The sequence below is a fragment of the Oncorhynchus keta genome, unplaced genomic scaffold, assembly GCF_023373465.1.
Source record: "Oncorhynchus keta strain PuntledgeMale-10-30-2019 unplaced genomic scaffold, Oket_V2 Un_contig_21486_pilon_pilon, whole genome shotgun sequence".
In the NCBI taxonomy this organism is placed as follows: domain Eukaryota; kingdom Metazoa; phylum Chordata; class Actinopteri; order Salmoniformes; family Salmonidae; genus Oncorhynchus; species Oncorhynchus keta.
In genome coordinates this window covers 16,566-38,648 of record NW_026282473.1, presented here as the reverse complement: position 1 = coordinate 38,648, position 22,083 = coordinate 16,566, and the positions used below count along the sequence as shown (strand labels likewise).

The 22,083-nt window shown below is 48.8% G+C and overlaps 1 protein-coding gene across 1 annotated transcript in view; it reads right to left on the bottom strand.

The window, feature by feature from the left end:
* Positions 1–1,158: 1,158 nt before the first annotated feature.
* The window catches only part of LOC127921084 (kinesin-like protein KIF23), a gene marked incomplete at its 5' end in the record, with an annotated part of 36,316 nt that continues 15,391 nt past the window's right edge, over positions 1,159–22,083 (bottom strand). Inside the window, 6 exons of the mRNA XM_052504949.1 lie at positions 1,159–1,343; positions 4,078–4,242; positions 10,084–10,243; positions 15,422–15,541; positions 19,936–20,015; positions 20,295–20,397. Coding sequence (XP_052360909.1) covers positions 1,159–1,343; positions 4,078–4,242; positions 10,084–10,243; positions 15,422–15,541; positions 19,936–20,015; positions 20,295–20,397 — 813 coding nt within the window. The remainder of the gene's footprint in view (positions 1,344–4,077; positions 4,243–10,083; positions 10,244–15,421; positions 15,542–19,935; positions 20,016–20,294; positions 20,398–22,083) is intronic.

The window sequence follows — 22,083 nt, the reverse complement described above, 5'->3', positions numbered from 1 at the left end:
ACTCAATATGTCCGTCTGTCACCTACCTGCCTGCCTGCCTGGTACACTCAATATGTCCGTCTGTCACCTACCTGCCTGCCTGGTACACTCAATATGTCCGTCTGTCACCTACCTGCCTGCCTGGTACACTCAAATATGTCCGTCTGTCACCTACCTGCCTGCCTGGTACACTCAATATGGCAGTCTTTCACCTACCTGCCTTGGGAACTTTTTCTCAGTCATACCTTGTAGTGAATGGTGAAGGCCAGCAGTATATTGGGTACTATTTCATTGTGTTTACCTTGTAGTGAATGGTGAAGGCCAGCAGTATATTGGGTACTATTTCATTGTGTTTACCTTGTAGTGAATGGTGAAGGCCAGCAGTATATTGGGTACTATTTCATTGTGTTTACCTTGTAGTGAATGGTGAAGGCCAGCAGTATATTGGGTACTATTTCATTGTGTTTACCTTGTAGTGAATGGTGAAGGCCAGCAGTATATTGGGTACTATTTCATGGTGTTTACCTTGTAGTGAATGGTGAAGGCCAGCAGTATATTGGGTACTATTTCATTGTGTTTACCTTGTAGTGAATGGTGAAGGCCAGCAGTATATTGGGTACTATTTCATGGTGTTTACCTTGTAGTGAATGGTGAAGGCCAGCAGTATATTGGGTACTATTTCATTGTGTTTACCTTGTAGTGAATGGTGAAGGCCAGCAGTATATTGGGTACTATTTCATTGTGTTTACCTTGTAGTGAATGGTGAAGGCCAGCAGTATATTGGGTACTATTTCATTGTGTTTACCTTGTAGTGAATGGTGAAGGCCAGCAGTATATTGGGTACTATTTCATTGTGTTTACCTTGTAGTGAATGGTGAAGGCCAGCAGTATATTGGGTACTATTTCATGGTGTTTACCTTGTAGTGAATGGTGAAGGCCAGCAGTATATTGGGTACTATTTCATTGTGTTTACCTTGTAGTGAATGGTGAAGGCCAGCAGTATATTGGGTACTATTTCATTGTGTTTACCTTGTAGTGAATGGTGAAGGCCAGCAGTATATTGGGTACTATTTCATTGTGTTTACCTTGTAGTGAATGGTGAAGGCCAGCAGTATATTGGGTACTATTTCATTGTGTTTACCTTGTAGTGAATGGTGAAGGCCAGCAGTATATTGGGTACTATTTCATTGTGTTTACCTTGTACTCCAGCATCTTGGACTTCTTCTCCAGACGGTCAATCTCAGTCTTCTGGCTATGAAGGGTCTTGTCCTTCTCCCCCAGTTGACCTCGCTGGCCCTGGATCAAGTTCTCCTTGGAGACCAGGCTACTGTCCAGCTCCTGGAGCATGGACTTCAACATGTCGGCTGGAGGAGGAAAGGGGAGGGAAACAAATTAAGACGTGATCAAAAAGCCCCATCACAGCTTGATGAGTTTGTGGTCACCATCCTACCAGCCCCCGTTGTACTCCCGGGTCACCATCCTCCCAGCCCCCGTTGTACTCCCGGGTCACCATCCTACCAGCCCCCGTTGTACTCCCGGGTCACCATCCTACCAGCCCCCGTTGTACTCCCGGGTCACCATCCTACCAGCCCCCGTTGTACTCCCGGGTCACCATCCTACCAGCCCCCGTTGTACTCCCGGGTCACCATCCTCCCAGCCCCCGTTGTACTCCCGGGTCACCATCCTACCAGCCCCGTTGTACTCCCGGGTCACCATCCTACCAGCCCCGTTGTACTCCCGGGTCACCATCCTACCAGCCCCGTTGTACTCCCGGGTCACCATCCTACCAGCCCCCGTTGTACTCCCGGGTCACCATCCTACCAGCCCCCGTTGTACTCCCGGGTCACCATCCTCCCAGCCCCCGTTGTACTCCCGGGTCACCATCCTACCAGCCCCCGTTGTACTCCCGGGTCACCATCCTACCAGCCCCCGTTGTACTCCCGGGTCACCATCCTACCAGCCCCCGTTGTACTCCCGGGTCACCATCCTACCAGCCCCCGTTGTACCCCCGGGTCACCATCCTACCAGCCCCCGTTGTACTCCCGGGTCACCATCCTCCCAGCCCCCGTTGTACTCCCGGGTCACCATCCTCCCAGCCCCCGTTGTACTCCCGGGTCACCATCCTACCAGCCCCCGTTGTACTCCCGGGTCACCATCCTACCAGCCCCCGTTGTACTCCCGGGTCACCATCCTACCAGCCCCGTTGTACTCCCGGGTCACCATCCTCCCAGCCCCCGTTGTACTCCCGGGTCACCATCCTACCAGCCTCCGTTGTACTCCGGTCACCATCCTACCAGCCCCCGTTGTACTCCCGGGTCACCATCCTACCAGCCCCGTTGTACTCCCGGGTCACCATCTTACCAGCCCCGTTGTACTCCCGGGTCACCATCCTACCAGCCCCGTTGTACTCCCGGGTCACCATCCTACCAGCCCCGTTGTACTCCCGGGTCACCATCCTACCAGCCCCCGTTGTACTCCCGGGTCACCATCCTACCAGCCCCGTTGTACTCCCGGGTCACCATCCTACCAGCCCCGTTGTACTCCCGGGTCACCATCCTCCCAGCCCCGTTGTACTCCCGGGTCACCATCCTCCCAGCCCCCGCTGTACTCCCGGTCACCATCCTACCAGCCCCCGCTGTACTCCCGAGTCACCATCCTACCAGCCCCGTTGTACTCCCGGGTCACCATCCTACCAGCCCCGTTGTACTCCCGGGTCACCATCCTACCAGCCCCGCTGTACTCCCGGTCACCATCCTACCAGCCCCGCTGTACTCCCGAGTCACCATCCTACCAGCCCCCGTTGTACTCCCGGGTCACCATCCTACCAGCCCCCGTTGTACTCCCGGGTCACCATCCTACCAGCCCCCGTTGTACTCCCGGGTCACCATCCTACCAGCCCCCGTTGTACTCCCGGGTCACCATCCTCCCAGCCCCCGTTGTACTCCCGGGTCACCATCCTACCAGCCCCCGTTGTACTCCCGGGTCACCATCCTACCAGCCCCCGTTGTACTCCCGGGTCACCATCCTACCAGCCCCCGTTGTACTCCCGGGTCACCATCCTACCAGCCCCCGTTGTACTCCCGGGTCACCATCCTACCAGCCCCCGTTGTACTCCCGGGTCACCATCCTACCAGCCCCCGTTGTACTCCCGGGTCACCATCCTACCAGCCCCGTTGTACTCCCGGGTCACCATCCTACCAGCCCCGTTGTACCCCGGGTCACCATCCTACCAGCCCCGTTGTACTCCTGGGTCACCATCTTACCAGCCCCCGTTGTACTCCCGAGTCACCATCTTACCAGCCCCGTTGTACTCCCGAGTCACCATCCTACCAGCCCCGTTGTACTCCCGGGTCACCATCCTACCAGCCCCGTTGTACTCCCGGGTCACCATCCTACCAGCCCCGTTGTACTCCTGGGTCACCATCTTACCAGCCCTGTTGTACTCCCGGGTCACCATCCTACCAGCCCCGTTGTACTCCCGGGTCACCATCCTACCAGCCCCCCGTTGTACTCCCGGGTCACCATCCTACCAGCCCCGTTGTACTCCCGGGTCACCATCCCTACCAGCCCCGTTGTACTCCCGGGTCACCATCCTACCAGCCCCGTTGTACTCCCGGGTCACCATCCTACCAGCCCCCGTTGTACTCCCGGGTCACCATCCTACCAGCCCCGTTGTACTCCCGGGTCACCATCCTACCAGCCCCGTTGTACTCCCGGGTCACCATCCTACCAGCCCCGTTGTACTCCCGGGTCACCATCCCTACCAGCCCCCGTTGTACTCCCGGGTCACCATCCTACCAGCCCCGTTGTACTCCCGGGTCACCATCCTACCAGCCCCGTTGTACTCCCGGGTCACCATCCTACCAGCCCCGTTGTACTCCCGGGTCACCATCCTACCAGCCCCCGTTGTACTCCCGGGTCACCATCCTACCAGCCCCGTTGTACTCCCGGGTCACCATCCTACCAGCCCCGTTGTACTCCCGGGTCACCATCCTACCAGCCCCGTTGTACTCCCGGGTCACCATCCCTACCAGCCCCGTTGTACTCCTGGGTCACCATCCTACCAGCCCCCGTTGTACTCCTGGGTCACCATCTTACCAGCCCTGTTGTACTCCTGGGTCATCATCTGCCTGATCTTGTGTCTCTTCTCCAGCACCTCTATGAGGCGGGGCAGAGTGACGTCATCATGGGGGTCCGTGATCTCGCTGGCAGGCAGAGGGGGAAGGTTCTGGAGCAGTTGGTGCATCACTGACTGGGTGGATTCTAGACCCAGAGGGGAACACAGACCACAGTTCATAAGTACAACCCATTGGATAAGACCGTGGGCACCAGCGGCCCATCATTTACACCACCTTCAGATAACATACTCCTACGAGAAACAACGTAGTGTCTTCAGCAAGTATTCACACCTGGACTGAGTTGGGTTCCACAGTTTGAACACTGAGACATTAATAATATATAATAATAATAATAATAATAAATTATTATATATATATTATATATATAATATTATATATATATATATTATATATATTATATAATTATTATATAATTATTAAAGACATGATAATTATATAATTATTAAAGACATGATAGATCAGACCCATAGTATATTAAGGAGTGAAAGAGACGGTCTCTGTAGAAAGACAGATAGCTGCGGAATGTGTTGGGTGGACAAGAGGAGAGAAACGTGCTGATACATTTGAGACATCTGTGGATTAGGTGAAGGAGGGGTTGAGGTCAGGACAGAGATGTGTTGATACAGGGAGACAGATGGACATCTGTGGATTAGGTGAAGGAGGGGTTGAGGTCAGGACAGAGATGTGTTGATACAGGGGAGACAGATGGACATCTGTGGATTAGGTGAAGGAGGGGTTGAGGTCAGGACAGAGATGTGTTGATACAGGTGAGACAGATGGACATCTGTGGATTAGGTGAAGGAGGGGTTGAGGTCAGGAGGTGAGGACAGAGTCATCAGGAAGTAATAAACATTTGGTATCCTTTTTACTCTCTTCCTGTGAAACCATAAGATGCAACCATTGGGAAGAAGGAGGGTCTTAAGTGGGATATATAATCAGAACCATTGGGAAGAAGGAGGGTCTTAAGTGGGATATATATCAGAACCATTGGGAAGAAGGAGGGTCTTAAGTGGGATATATATCAGAACCATTGGGAAGAAGGAGGGTCTTAAGTGGGATATATATCAGAACCATTGGGAAGAAGGAGGGTCTTAAGTGGGATATATATCAGAACCATTGGGAAGAAGGAGGGTCTTAAGTGGGATATATATTCAGAACCATTGGGAAGAAGGAGGGTCTTAAGTGGGATATATAATCAGAACCATTGGGAAGAAGGAGGGTCTTAAGTGGGATATATAATCAGAACCATTGGGAAGAAGGAGGGTCTTAAGTGGGATATATATCAGAACCATTGGGAAGAAGGAGGGTCTTAAGTGGGATATATAATCAGAACCATTGGGAAGAAGGAGGGTCTTAAGTGGGATATATAATCAGAACCATTGGGAAGAAGGAGGGTCTTAAGTGGGATATATAATCAGAACCATTGGGAAGAAGGAGGGTCTTAAGTGGGATATATAATCAGAACCATTGGGAAGAAGGAGGGTCTTAAGTGGGATATATAATCAGAACCATTGGGAAGAAGGAGGGTCTTAAGTGGGATATATATCAGAACCATTGGGAAGAAGGAGGGTCTTAAGTGGGATATATAATCAGAACCATTGGGAAGAAGGAGGGTCTTAAGTGGGATATATAATCAGAACCTTTGGGAAGAAGGAGGGTCTTAAGTGGGATATATAATCAGAACCATTGGGAGGGTCTTAAGTGGGATATATAATCAGAACCATTGGGAGGGTCTTAAGTGGGATATATATCAGAACCATTGGGAGGGTCTTAAGTGGGATATATATCAGAACCATTGGGAGGGTCTTAAGTGGGATATATATCAGAACCATTGGGAAGAAGGAGGGTCTTAAGTGGGATATATATCAGAACCATTGGGAAGAAGGAGGGTCTTAAGTGGGATATATAATCAGAACCATTGGGAAGAAGGAGGGTCTTAAGTGGGATATATAATCAGAACCATTGGGAAGAAGGAGGGTCTTAAGTGGGATATATAATCAGAACCATTGGGAAGGAGGGTCTTAAGTGGGATATATATCAGAACCATTGGGAGGGTCTTAAGTGGGATATATAATCAGAACCATTGGGAAGAAGGAGGGTCTTAAGTGGGATATATATATCAGAACCATTGGGAAGAAGGAGGGTCTTAAGTGGGATATATAATCAGAACCATTGGGAAGAAGGAGGGTCTTAAGTGGGATATATAATCAGAACCTTTGGGAAGAAGGAGGGTCTTAAGTGGGATATATAATCAGAACCATTGGGAAGAAGGAGGGTCTTAAGTGGGATATATAATCAGAACCATTGGGAAGAAGGAGGGTCTTAAGTGGGATATATAATCAGAACCATTGGGAGGGTCTTAAGTGGGATATATAATCAGAACCATTGGGAGGGTCTTAAGTGGGATATATATCAGAACCATTGGGAGGGTCTTAAGTGGGATATATATCAGAACCATTGGGAGGGTCTTAAGTGGGATATATAATCAGAACCATTGGGAAGAAGGAGGGTCTTAAGTGGGATATATATATCAGAACCATTGGGAAGAAGGAGGGTCTTAAGTGGGATATATAATCAGAACCATTGGGAAGAAGGAGGGTCTTAAGTGGGATATATAATCAGAACCTTTGGGAAGAAGGAGGGTCTTAAGTGGGATATATAATCAGAACCATTGGGAAGAAGGAGGGTCTTAAGTGGGATATATAATCAGAACCATTGGGAAGAAGGAGGGTCTTAAGTGGGATATATAATCAGAACCATTGGGAGGGTCTTAAGTGGGATATATAATCAGAACCATTGGGAGGGTCTTAAGTGGGATATATATCAGAACCATTGGGAGGGTCTTAAGTGGGATATATATCAGAACCATTGGGAGGGTCTTAAGTGGGATATATAATCAGAACCATTGGGAAGAAGGAGGGTCTTAAGTGGGATATATATCAGAACCATTGGGAAGAAGGAGGGTCTTAAGTGGGATATATAATCAGAACCATTGGGAAGAAGGAGGGTCTTAAGTGGGATATATAATCAGAACCATTGGGAAGAAGGAGGGTCTTAAGTGGGATATATAATCAGAACCATTGGGAAGGAGGGTCTTAAGTGGGATATATATCAGAACCATTGGGAGGGTCTTAAGTGGGATATATAATCAGAACCATTGGGAAGAAGGAGGGTCTTAAGTGGGATATATATATCAGAACCATTGGGAAGAAGGAGGGTCTTAAGTGGGATATATAATCAGAACCATTGGGAAGAAGGAGGGTCTTAAGTGGGATATATAATCAGAACCTTTGGGAAGAAGGAGGGTCTTAAGTGGGATATATAATCAGAACCATTGGGAAGAAGGAGGGTCTTAAGTGGGATATATAATCAGAACCATTGGGAAGAAGGAGGGTCTTAAGTGGGATATATAATCAGAACCATTGGGAGGGTCTTAAGTGGGATATATAATCAGAACCATTGGGAGGGTCTTAAGTGGGATATATATCAGAACCATTGGGAGGGTCTTAAGTGGGATATATATCAGAACCATTGGGAGGGTCTTAAGTGGGATATATAATCAGAACCATTGGGAAGAAGGAGGGTCTTAAGTGGGATATATATATCAGAACCATTGGGAAGAAGGAGGGTCTTAAGTGGGATATATAATCAGAACCATTGGGAAGAAGGAGGGTCTTAAGTGGGATATATAATCAGAACCATTGGGAAGAAGGAGGGTCTTAAGTGGGATATATAATCAGAACCATTGGGAGGGTCTTAAGTGGGATATATAATCAGAACCATTGGGAGGGTCTTAAGTGGGATATATATCAGAACCATTGGGAGGGTCTTAAGTGGGATATATATCAGAACCATTGGGAGGGTCTTAAGTGGGATATATAATCAGAACCATTGGGAAGAAGGAGGGTCTTAAGTGGGATATATATCAGAACCATTGGGAAGAAGGAGGGTCTTAAGTGGGATATATAATCAGAACCATTGGGAAGAAGGAGGGTCTTAAGTGGGATATATAATCAGAACCATTGGGAAGAAGGAGGGTCTTAAGTGGGATATATAATCAGAACCATTGGGAAGAAGGAGGGTCTTAAGTGGGATATATATCAGAACCATTGGGAGGGTCTTAAGTGGGATATATAATCAGAACCATTGGGAAGAAGGAGGGTCTTAAGTGGGATATATATATATATATATCAGAACCTTTGGGAAGAATTAAACTTGGTTAAAGCTTCTCCAGTGTCCGTGAGTGATTTACTCTGAAAAATAAGAACCAAACAACTACTCACACATTGTTGTTACAGCCTGAATTTAACATGGTCACTGGCCGACACACAATACTCCATAATGTCAAAGTGGAATAATGTTTTCCCAGAAAATGATGTCTTGAGTCAATAAGTATTCAACTCCTTTGTTATGGTAAGCCTTAAGTTCAGGAGTAAACATGTGCTTAAGTCACATAATAAGTGTCATGGACTCGCTCTGTGTGCAATAGTATTCAACATGATTTTAAATTACTACCTCATCTCTGTACCCACACATACAATTATCTGTTACAGTCGAGCAGTGAGTTTCAAACAGATTCAACCACAAAGACCAGGGAGGTTTTCCACTGCCTTGTAAAGAAGGGCACCTATTGGTAGATGGGTAACACAACAAGCAGACATTGAATATCCCTTTGAGCATAGTGACGTTATTAATTACACTTTGGATGGTGTATCAATACACCCAGTCACTACAAAGATACAGGCTTCATTCCTAACTCAGTTGCCGGAGAGGAAGGAAACCCCTTGGGGATTTCCCCATGAAACCAATGGTGACTTTAAAACAGTCAAGAGTTGAGTGGCTATGATAGTAGAAAACTGAGGATGGATCAACAACATTGTAGTTACTCCGTAACCTAATTGCCAGAGTGAAAAGAAGAACGAACAGACTATACAGAACAAACATTTTCCAAAACATGCATCCTGTTTGCAACAAGGCACTAAAGTAATACGGCAAAAAAATGTGGCAAAGGAATTAACTTTTGTCCTGAATACAAAGTGTTATGTTTGGGGCAAATCCAATACATTACTGAGAACCACTCTCCATATTTCCAAACAGTTGTGGCTGCATCATGTTATGGGTATGCTTGTAATAATTAAGGACTAGGGGTTTTTTCAGGATTAAAAAGAAACCGAATGGAGCTAAGCACAGACAAAATCCTAGAGGACAACCTGGTTCAGCCCGCTTTCCACCAGACACTGGGAGATCAAATCTCCGTTCAGCAGGACAATCACCTAAAACATTTACATTACATTACATTTAAGTCATTTAGCAGACGCTCTTATCCAGAGCGACTTACAAATTGGTGCATACACCTTATGACATCCAGTGGAACAGCCACTTACAATAGTGCATCTAAATCTTTTTTGGGGGTGAGAAGGATTACAAGGCCAAACCTACCCTGGAGTTGCTTACCAAGAAGACAGTTACGCCCTCGAGTCGCCAAGTTGAAAATCTATGGTAAGACTTGAAAATGGTTGTCTAGCAATGATCAAGAACCAATTTGACAGAGTTTAAATCATTTTGAAAAGAATAATGGGCAAATATTGTACAATCCAGATGTGCAAAGCTCTGAGCCTCACCCAGAAAGACACAAATCACTGCCGAAGGTGATTCTAACATGTATTGACTCAGAGGTGTGAATACTTATGAAAATTAGATATGCATTGCATTTTATTTTCAATACATTCAGAAAAATATGTTATTGTTTTTGTCGTTATGGGGTAGTGTGTGTAGACGGGTGAGAAAAACAATGGAATCCATTTTGAATTCAGGCTGTAACAAATCGTGGAATAAGTCAAGGGAAAGGAATACTTTCTGAAGACACTGTACACCCTCACTGTACCGTGAGTGACTTTGAATAAAAGCTTCTGGCAAGTGGCATGATATATATTATTACTCAAAGTGCAACAGTCATCCTCGCTACCTGTATTGACAGGACCTCCTCGTTCCTCCAGGCGTCTCGACAACTCGTCTTTGAAAGCTTGGTTTTTCTGCCGGCGCCCAGCAGCTAAGCCACAGATGGGCCTGTCCACGGGCCTGGCTACCTCCACCTCCTGGGTCATCTCAGCAAAACGCATCACCAGCTGCAGAAACACACACAGATCAGACAGACCCCCAGCTGTAGAAACACACAGATCAGACAGACCCCAGCTGTAGAAACACACAGATCAGACAGACCCCCAGCTGTAGAAACACACAGATCAGACAGACCCCCAGCTGTAGAAACACACAGACCACCAGCTGCAGAAACACACAGATCAGACAGACCCCCAGCTGTAGAAACACAGACCCCCAGCAGTAGAAACACACACAGATCAGACAGACCCCCAGCAGTAGAAACACACACAGATCAGACAGACCCCCAGCTGTAGAAACACACAGATCAGACAGACCCCAGCTGTAGAAACACACACAGATCAGACAGACCACCAGCTGTAGAAACACACACAGATCAGACAGACCCCCAGCTGTAGAAACACACAGATCAGACAGACCCCCAGCTGTAGAAACACACACAGATCAGACAGACCACCAGCTGTAGAAACACACAGATCAGACAGACCCCAGCAGTAGAAACACACAGATCACCAGCTGTAGAAACACACAGACCCCCAGCAGTAGAAACACACACAGATCAGACAGACCCCCAGCAGTAGAAACACACACAGATCAGACAGACCCCCAGCTGTAGAAACACACAGACCCCCAGCAGTAGAAACACACACAGATCAGACAGACCCCCAGCTGTAGAAACACACAGACCCCCAGCAGTAGAAACACACAGACCCCCAGCAGTAGAAACACACAGATCAGACAGACCCCCAGCAGTAGAAACACACAGACCCCCAGCAGTAGAAACACACACAGATCAGACAGACCCCCAGCAGTAGAAACACACAGACCCCCAGCAGTAGAAACACACACAGATCAGACAGACCCCAGCTGTAGAAACACACAGACCACCAGCTGCAGAAACACACAGACCCCCAGCAGTAGAAACACACAGACCCCCAGCAGTAGAAACACACAGATCAGACAGACCCCCAGCAGTAGAAACACACAGATCACAGACCCCCAGCAGTAGAAACACACAGATCAGACAGACCCCAGCTGCAGAAACACACAGATCACCAACTGCAGAAACACAGACCCCCAGCAGTAGAAACACACAGACCCCCAGCAGTAGAAACACAGACCCCCAGCAGTAGAAACACACAGACCCCCAGCAGTAGAAACACACAGACACCCAGCTGCAGAAACACACAGATCAGACAGACCCCCAGCAGTAGAAACACACAGACCCCCAGCAGTAGAAACACACAGACCCCCAGCAGTAGAAACACACAGACCCCCAGCAGTAGAAACACACAGATCAGACAGACCCCCAGCAGTAGAAACACACAGACCCCCAGCAGTAGAAACACACAGATCACACAGACCCCCAGCTGCAGAAACACACAGATCACCAACTGCAGAAACACAGACCCCCAGCAGTAGAAACACACAGACCCCCAGCAGTAGAAACACACAGACCCCCAGCAGTAGAAACACACAGACCCCCAGCAGTAGAAACACACAGACCCCCAGCAGTAGAAACACACAGACCCCCAGCAGTAGAAACACACACAGATCAGACAGACCCCCAGCAGTAGAAACACACACAGATCAGACAGGCCCCCAGCTGTAGAAACACACAGACCCCAGCAGTAGAAACACACACAGATCAGACAGACCCCAGCTGTAGAAACACACAGACCCCCAGCTGTAGAAACACACAGACCACCAGCTGCAGAAACACACAGATCACACAGACCCCAGCTGCAGAAACACACAGATCACCAACTGCAGAAACACACACAGACCCCCAGCAGTAGAAACACACACAGACCCCCAGCAGTAGAAACACACACAGACCCCCAGCAGTAGAAACACACACAGACCCCCAGCAGTAGAAACACACACAGACCCCCAGCAGTAGAAACACACAGACCCCCAGCAGTAGAAACACACAGACCCCCAGCAGTAGAAACACACAGACCCCCAGCAGTAGAAACACACAGACCCCCAGCAGTAGAAACACACAGACCCCCAGCAGTAGAAACACACACAGATCAGACAGACCCCCAGCAGTAGAAACACACAGACCCCAGCAGTAGAAACACACACAGATCAGATAGACCACCAGCTGTAGAAACACACAGACCCCCAGCAGTAGAAACACACAGACCCCCAGCAGTAGAAACACACAGACCCCCAGCAGTAGAAACACACAGACCCCCAGCAGTAGAAACACACAGACCCCCAGCAGTAGAAACACACAGACCCCCAGCAGTAGAAACACACACAGATCAGACAGACCCCCAGCTGTAGAAACACAGACCACCAGCTGCAGAAACACACAGATCAGACAGACCCCCAGCAGTAGAAACACACAGACCCCCAGCAGTAGAAACACACAGATCACACAGACCCCCAGCTGCAGAAACACACAGATCACCAACTGCAGAAACACAGACCCCAGCAGTAGAAACACACAGACCCCCAGCAGTAGAAACACACACAGACCCCCAGCAGTAGAAACACACACAGACCCCCAGCAGTAGAAACACACACAGACCCCCAGCAGTAGAAACACACACAGACCCCCAGCAGTAGAAACACACACAGACCCCCAGCAGTAGAAACACACACAGACCCCCAGCAGTAGAAACACACACAGACCCCCAGCAGTAGAAACACACACAGACCCCCAGCAGTAGAAACACACACAGACCCCCAGCAGTAGAAACACACACAGACCCCCAGCAGTAGAAACACACACAGACCCCCAGCAGTAGAAACACACAGACCCCCAGCAGTAGAAACACAGACCCCCAGCAGTAGAAACACACAGACCCCCAGCAGTAGAAACACACAGACCCCCAGCAGTAGAAACACACAGACCCCCAGCAGTAGAAACACACAGACCCCCAGCAGTAGAAACACACAGACCCCCAGCAGTAGAAACACACAGACCCCCAGCAGTAGAAACACACACAGATCAGACAGACCCCAGCTGTAGAAACACACAGACCCCCAGCAGTAGAAACACACACAGATCAGACAGACCCCCAGCTGTAGAAACACAGACCCCCAGCAGTAGAAACACACAGACCCCCAGCAGTAGAAACACAGACCCCCAGCAGTAGAAACACACAGACCCCCAGCAGTAGAAACACACACAGATCAGACAGACCCCCAGCTGTAGAAACACACAGACCCCCAGCAGTAGAAACACACACAGATCAGACAGACCCCCAGCAGTAGAAACACACACAGATCAGACAGACCCCCAGCAGTAGAAACACACACAGATCAGACAGACCCCCAGCAGTAGAAACACACACAGATCAGACAGACCCCCAGCAGTAGAAACACACAGGCCACCCATGGACCGGTGTGGCTCAGTAAGTAAAAGCATGGAGCTCAAAGCCAAGTTGTGGGTTCAATCAAGCAGTCATTTTGTCACCATAGAAGAATGTCAGGCCAAAGACGCATCCATTCCCACAAACAATAAACGGTGGGAGAATCATTCCACGTAGGGGATAATGGACTCACCATGGTTTCCACGTAGGGGATAATGGACTCACCATGGTTTCAACGTAGGGGATAATGGACTCACCATGGTTTCCACGTAGGGGATAATGGACTCACCATGGTTTCCACGTAGGGGATAATGGGCTCACCATGGTTTCCACGTAGGGGATAATGGGCTCACCATGGTTTCCACGTAGGGGATAATGGGCTCACCATGGTTTCCACGTAGGGGATAATGGACTCACCATGGTTTCCACGTAGGGGATAATGGACTCACCATGGTTTCCACGTAGGGGATAATGGACTCACCATGGTTTCCACGTAGGGGATAATGGACTCACCATGGTTTCCACGTAGGGGATAATGGACTCACCATGGTTTCCACGTAGGGGATAATGGACTCACCATGGTTTCCACGTAGGGGATAATGGACTCACCATGGTTTCCACGTAGGGGATAATGGACTCACCATGGTTTCCACGTAGGGGATAATGGACTCACCATGGTTTCCACGTAGGGGATAATGGACTCACCATGGTTTCCACGTAGGGGATAATGGACTCACCATGGTTTCCACGTAGGGGATAATGGACTCACCATGGTTTCCACATAGGGGATAATGGACTCACCATGGTTTCCACGTAGGGGATAATGGACTCACCATGGTTTCCACGTAGGGGATAATGGACTCACCATGGTTTCCACGTAGGGATAATGGACTCACCATGGTTTCTACGTAGGGGATAATGGACTCACCATGGTTTCCACGTAGGGGATAATGGACTCACCATGGTTTCTACGTAGGGGATAATGGACTCACCATGGTTTCCACGTAGGGGATAATGGACTCACCATGGTTTCCACGTAGGGGATAATGGACTCACCATGGTTTCCACGTAGGGGATAATGGACTCACCATGGTTTCCACGTAGGGGATAATGGACTCACCATGGTTTCCACGTAGGGGATAATGGACTCACCATGGTTTCCACGTAGGGGATAATGGACTCACCATGGTTTCCACGTAGGGGATAATGGACTCACCATGGTTTCCACGTAGGGGATAATGGACTCACCATGGTTTCCACGTAGGGGATAATGGACTCACCATGGTTTCCACGTAGGGGATAATGGACTCACCATGGTTTCCACGTAGGGGATAATGGACTCACCATGGTTTCCACGTAGGGGGATAATGGACTCACCATGGTTTCCACGTAGGGGATAATGGACTCACCATGGTTTCCACGTAGGGGATAATGGACTCACCATGGTTTCCACGTAGGGGATAATGGACTCACCATGGTTTCCACGTAGGGGATAATGGACTCACCATGGTTTCCACGTAGGGGATAATGGACTCACCATGGTTTCCACGTAGGGGATAATGGACTCACCATGGTTTCCACGTAGGGGATAATGGACTCACCATGGTTTCCACGTAGGGGATAATGGACTCACCATGGTTTCCACGTAGGGGATAATGGACTCACCATGGTTTCCACGTAGGGGATAATGGACTCACCATGGTTTCTACGTAGGGGATAATGGACTCACCATGGTTTCCACGTAGGGGATAATGGACTCACCATGGTTTCCACGTAGGGGATAATGGACTCACCATGGTTTCTACGTAGGGGATAATGGACTCACCATGGTTTCTACGTAGGGGATAATGGACTCACCATGGTTTCTTCGTAGTCGTCGGCTTTAGGATTGACACATACAACCATCCGTACTTTACCCTCCCCGTCAAAGTAGTTCTTGAACAAGTGAGTCACCTTGGAGTCACGGTATGGAACCATCTGTGTGTGGAAGAGAGAGAGAAAGACTTCCATTAGGCCTGTTCACGGTGCCTTGTTCTTAGCCCCAGACTGGCTCTGGGCTGGATTAGCATGTATGTTAACCCGGGGCTAAACTTTAAGGCCTAACGATTCACACAGACCAACAACACGACACCAACATTCTCTCTGACATGCGACCAATGTTATTATAAGCAATACGACATGCATCAACACAGCTTCTAGCCTAGCATTTGATTTCCAACAGTTAACGGTTTGGATAAACCTTCCGCCTGACCTCGGAAAACAAGGTTTAACTTTTGAAATTCAATCTGGCCTGTACAGAGAATGCTGTGTAGGTTTCCTGATCCAGGAGAAATCATTCACCATTATCATGGCTATATCATAGGAAATAAAGAGCTATGAAACTAGACAAATGGAGAGTTTGCTCATAAAGACCCTAATAAATGACTAGCTTAATTACTAATTCTATGCATTTGCTGCCCTTCAGACGTTAGGCACTGACCTGCATAGCAACCATTTTAGTTAGGCACTAACCTGCATAGCAACCATTTTAGTTAGGCACTAACCTGCATAGCAACCATTTTAGTTAGGCACTAACCTGCATAGCAACCATTTTAGTTAGGCACTGACCTGCATAGCAACCATTTTAGTTAGGCACTGACCTGCATAGCAACCATTTTAGTTAGGCACTGACCTGCATAGCAACCATTTTAGTTAGGCACTGACCTGCATAGCAACCATTTTAGTTAGGCACTGACCTGCATAGCAACCATTTTAGTTAGGCACTGACCTGCATAGCAACCATTTTAGTTAGGCACTAACCTGCATAGCAACCATTTTTGTTAGGCACTAACCTGCATAGCAACCATTTTTGTAAGGCACCAACCACATTTCCATCCACAGTTTTTACGAGTGTAAAGTCAAGACAGTTGATGGAAACTGGAACAATTTTATAAAGGAAGAAAATGTGTTCAACATGTTGGGACCTCTGTGTGTCTGTCACATTAATTATGCGAGAAATGACGGTGGAAATTATTTTATGCACAAATATTGATATAATAACCATCTCATGGAAGTAAACAGGAGTGTATGCACACATGACTGTAAGTCGCTTTGGATAAAAGCGTCTGCTAAATGGCATATATTATTTATTATTTATTATTATTCCTCCCCCCGATTTAGGAAAGCATGCAGTTTATTAAGCTACAGATGCTACAAGTGATGAACTTCACAGGGTGGTGGAATGGCACGGTGACGAGCTTCATGCTCCTGTCAATAAATATCCAGGGTCTAATTCTGGTGACGTGACGACGGACGCTTGACTGCAGTTTGACTAATAAAATAAATATTCTCACTCTTATCCACAATAATGTCATCATGTAGAATAGGCTACCAGCACTGTATCTGCCAGCTGTTGGCCAGAGAGCACGTCAAGACCAGACTATTCAATGCAACAGTTGTGACTAAACTAAGGGGAGAGTTGAAAATGTGAGGCAAACATATGGAACAGTTTATGTACTACGTCATCGCTGTTATCCTCAACTACATTTGGTGGGAAAATGTACCCATTTACTTTACGCGGATCCGAGAATAGTCACTAGAAAACCTGTCACCAAAGTGGATGGAAACCCAGCGAGAGCAACCTAAGTTTCTACACAGATTAAAGTAGTTTGGTTTTTGTCCTCGGATGATTTAGTATGAATTAAGATACTTATCAACATAATGGGCAGAAGGTATTACAGGCATCACAAGCATATGACGATGCAGCATGGCCCGTCTGCCAAATACAGACCCTGTGATACAGCATGGCTCATCTACTCTGCCAAATACAGACCCTGCGATGCAGCATGGCCCGTCTGCCAAATACAGACCCTGCGATGCAGCATGGCCCGTCTGCCAAATACAGACCCTGCGATGCAGCATGGCCCGTCTGCCAAATACAGACCCTGCGATGCAGCATGGCCCGTCTGCCAAATACAGATCCTGCGATGCAGCATGGCCCGTCTGCCAAATACAGACCCTGCGATGCAGCATGGCCCGTCTGCCAAATACAGACCCTGCGATACAGCATGGCCCGTCTACCAAATACAGACCCTGCGATGCAGCATGGCCCGTCTGCCAAATACAGATCCTGCGATGCAGCATGGCCCGTCTACCAAATACAGACCCTGCGATACAGCATGGCCCGTCTACCAAATACAGACCCTGCGATGCAGCATGGCCCGTCTACCAAATACAGACCCTGCGATGCAGCATGGCCCGTCTGCCAAATACAGACCCTGCGATGCAGCATGGCCCGTCTGCCAAATACAGACCCTGCGATGCAGCATGGCCCGTCTGCCAAATACAGACCCTGCGATGCAGCATGGCCCGTCTGCCAAATACAGACCCTGTGATGCAGCATGGCCCGTCTGCCAAATACAGACCCTGTGATGCAGCATGGCCCGTCTGCCAAATACAGACCCTGCGATACAGCATGGCCCGTCTGCCAAATACAGACCCTGTGATACAGCATGGCCCGTCTGCCAAATACAGACCCTGTGATACAGCATGGCCCGTCTGCCAAATACAGACCCTGTGATGCAGCATGGCCCGTCTGCCAAATACAGACCCTGCGATGCAGCATGGCCCGTCTACTCTGCCAAATACAGACCCTGCGATGCAGCATGGCCCGTCTGCCAAATACAGACCCTGTGATGCAGCATGGCCCGTCTACTCTGCCAAATACAGACCCTGCGATGCAGCATGGCCCGTCTACTCTGCCAAATACAGACCCTGCGATACAGCATGGCCCGTCTGCCAAATACAGACCCTGTGATGCAGCATGGCCCGTCTGCCAAATACAGACCCTGCGATGCAGCATGGCCCGTCTACCAAATACAGACCCTGCGATGCAGCATGGCCCGTCTACTCTGCCAAATACAGACCCTGCGATGCAGCATGGCCCGTCTACTCTGCCAAATACAGACCCTGCGATGCAGCATGGCCCGTCTACTCTGCCAAATACAGACCCTGTGATGCAGCATGGCCCGTCTACTCTGCCAAATACAGATCCTGTGATGCAGCATGGCCCGTCTACTCTGCCAAATACAGATCCTGTGATGCAGCATGGCCCGTCTACTCTGCCAAATACAGATCCTGTGATGCAGCATGGCCCGTCTACTCTGCCAAATACAGATCCTGTGATGCAGCATGGCCCGTCTACTCTGCCAAATACAGATCCTGTGATGCAGCATGGCCCGTCTACTCTGCCAAATACAGATCCTGTGATGCAGCATGGCCCGTCTACTCTGCCAAATACAGACCCTGCGATACAGCATGGCCCGTCTACTCTGCCAAATACAGATCCTGTGATACAGCATGGCCCGTCTGCCAAATACAGACCCTGTGATGCAGCATGGCCCGTCTACTCTGCCAAATACAGACCCTGTGATACAGCATGGCCCGTCTGCCAAATACAGACCCTGCGATACAGCATGGCCCGTCTACTCTGCCAAATACAGACCCTGTGATGCAGCATGGCCCGTCTACTCTGCCAAATACAGATCCTGTGATGCAGCATGGCCCGTCTACTCTGCCAAATACAGATCCTGTGATGCAGCATGGCCCGTCTACTCTGCCAAATACAGACCCTGTGATGCAGCATGGCCCGTCTACTCTGCCAAATACAGACCCTGCGATGCAGCATGGCCCGTCTACTCTGCCAAATACAGACCCTGCGATACAGCATGGCCCGTCTACTCTGCCAAATACAGACCCTGTGATACAGCATGGCCCGTCTACTCTGCCAAATACAGACCCTGTGATACAGCATGGCCCGTCTACTCTGCCAAATACAGACCCTGCGATGCAGCATGGCCTGTCTACTCTGCCAAATACAGACCCTGCGATGCAGCATGGCCCGTCTACTCTGCCAAACACAGACCCTGCGATACAGCATGGCCCGTCTACTCTGCCAAATACAGACCCTGCGATGCAGCATGGCCCGTCTACTCTGCCAAATACAGACCCTGCGATGCAGCATGGCCCGTCTACTCTGCCAAACACAGACCCTGCGATACAGCATGGCCCGTCTACTCTGCCAAATACAGACCCTGTGATGCAGCATGGCCCGTCTACTCTGCCAAATACAGACCCTGTGATGCAGCATGGCCCGTCTACTCTGCCAAAAACAGACCCTGCGATACAGCATGGCCCGTCTACTCTGCCAAATACAGATCCTGTGATGCAGCATGGCCATTTACAGAGCGGTACAGCATACGTGGTGTCATGTGGTGTAGTATAGATACATATCCCCAACCGTACATAGTTGGCTCCACTGCCTACATCATCATATACACAACGATAGCATGGAGTACATAAATGGTCCAGAATCTATTAAATACAGTCCGAACCTTGTTTGTGCCACACATTTGATTCTCCCGAAGCACTTCGATACACGTCCTCAAAGTCATGAGCGACTGGTTGATGTTACCTGAAATCAGAAATATACATTTCAACTTGCAAGTAGAAAAGACATATTTCCTGAAGAAAATGTGAGCCTTCTTCAGCAGTCCAAGTAAAGACGGTGTCTCCTGGTAGTGGGTAACATAGATACTCAGGGTTCTCCCTTTGGTTTAATACCATCGAAGGCTCTAGATGGCAGATGCAGGTGTTCAAAAGGCCCTCTCCCATCGTCCTCAGAAGCCCCACCTTGTTAAAACCGCCTGGGGAGAACCCTGACATTGTTGAATGGAAAGTGACTAGAACCCACCTGCTTCTCTGAGGCGGCTGCCCTCAGCCCGGGTCCTGCTTGTGCGCTCACTCCCCGCCAAGTCAACCAGGCACAGCTGACTGACGCTCACCTGGTTCTTATCCTGAGCACACAAAGTCAAAACATTTACACATATTTACTCTTCAACTAGACAGTTATTTTTACGACCCTGTAGTCGATGTCCACACCCCCATAGGGGGAAGAAATGATTCTGTTTCGGCTAGAGATAAGTCGATGTCAGCCTTTCAGATGTGCAGTGGAAGGTGGCAAAGCTACAGCAGTGTTTGGCAGACAAGGAGACATCCCGAGTCCCCACATGGAAACGTGACGGGACTCGTCTGAAGTCGGTACCACCGATCTGCCAACTTCCAGATCGGATCATTTAGCTATGTACATAAATATCCATAGCTTAGCAAGCATGCACAGGAAATACAAAAAAACATTCTGCAGATGAGTGATCCAATCAGTGGATTCAGAGGAAATCATTCTTAATCTTCCCTTGGCTGTGTATGTTTCTAACAGAACACAGCATCAGTGTCCAACACGAGTTAAAAATGCTCACCAACGCTCGACAGAGCCCTTTGGGGCCTACTTCCCAAGCCGTTTGGCTCAGTTGACATGCTAGTGAGTGAAATCGAACAGCTGATCGAGCTGTCATGTGACCGAATGCTAGAGACAACACATTCGCTGGTCACTAAGGAGGAGTTTTGGGTCCTGCCGTCTCCCTCTGAGCATTAATGCTGCGTTCAAAACCACCTGGAACCCAGACCTGGAACCCAGACCTGGAACCCAGACCTGGAACCCAGACCTGGAACCCAGACCTGGAACCCAGACCTGGAACCCAGACCTGGAACCCAGACCTGGGATATCTTAAGACTTCCAACTCCATTAAACTGATAGTACCCGTCGCCAGCTGACATCGATGTGAAGCTGGATTCAGTGCTCTCATCTGCGTTAAAACCTAATACCCATCCAGGTTGGATGTGACCGCAGAGATGAGGTGCTCACTGTCGACCACACCCCTGACTTTGAGAAGCTCTGACGCGACATTCATCAAGCCACACCCATCTCATTAGTGATGGTGAGATAAGATACAGTATGTAAGACTACGGTTTACATTAGCCGGTAATAGCTGGCTTTTGGACGTTATTTATTTTTGCCGATAAATCAAATTGGCGACTGCCAATTGTTCGGATCGTATGGGGGAAAAAGAAAAAAAATCACTGTGAAATAATGAATTTCAGCCTCTTCATTGATTGAAATGCCAGTGGATGTAGAGAACCGGCAGCCGCTGCGGCTCAAACCGGCAGCCGCTGCGGCTCAAACCGGCAGCCGCTGCGGCTCAAACCGGCAGCCGCTGCGGCTCAAACCGGCAGCCGCTGCGGCTCAAACCGGCAGCCGCTCAAAACATCTTGTCCAGGTGGGATAGGGCAGTGTGCAGAGCGATGGAGATTGTGTCGTCCATGGATCTTTTGGGGCGGTATGCAAATTATAGTGGATCTAAGGTGTCACTGTCAGGTAAGGTGGAGGTGATAGGATCTATGACAAGCCTCTCAAAGCACTTCATGATAACATTTGCTCACAGGAACAATGGTGGACATCTTGAAGAAAGTGGGGGCAGTAGACTGGGATAGGGAGAGATTGAAACTACCCATAAAGACTCCAGACAGCTGGTCTGCACATGTCATTTGACCGGGAGCCTTGCGAGTTAAGATGCTTAAAATGTCTCACCAGTTACCTTTCCGTGGTTAAATGCTGCCATCTATCCAGGGTTTCTGGTTTGGATAGG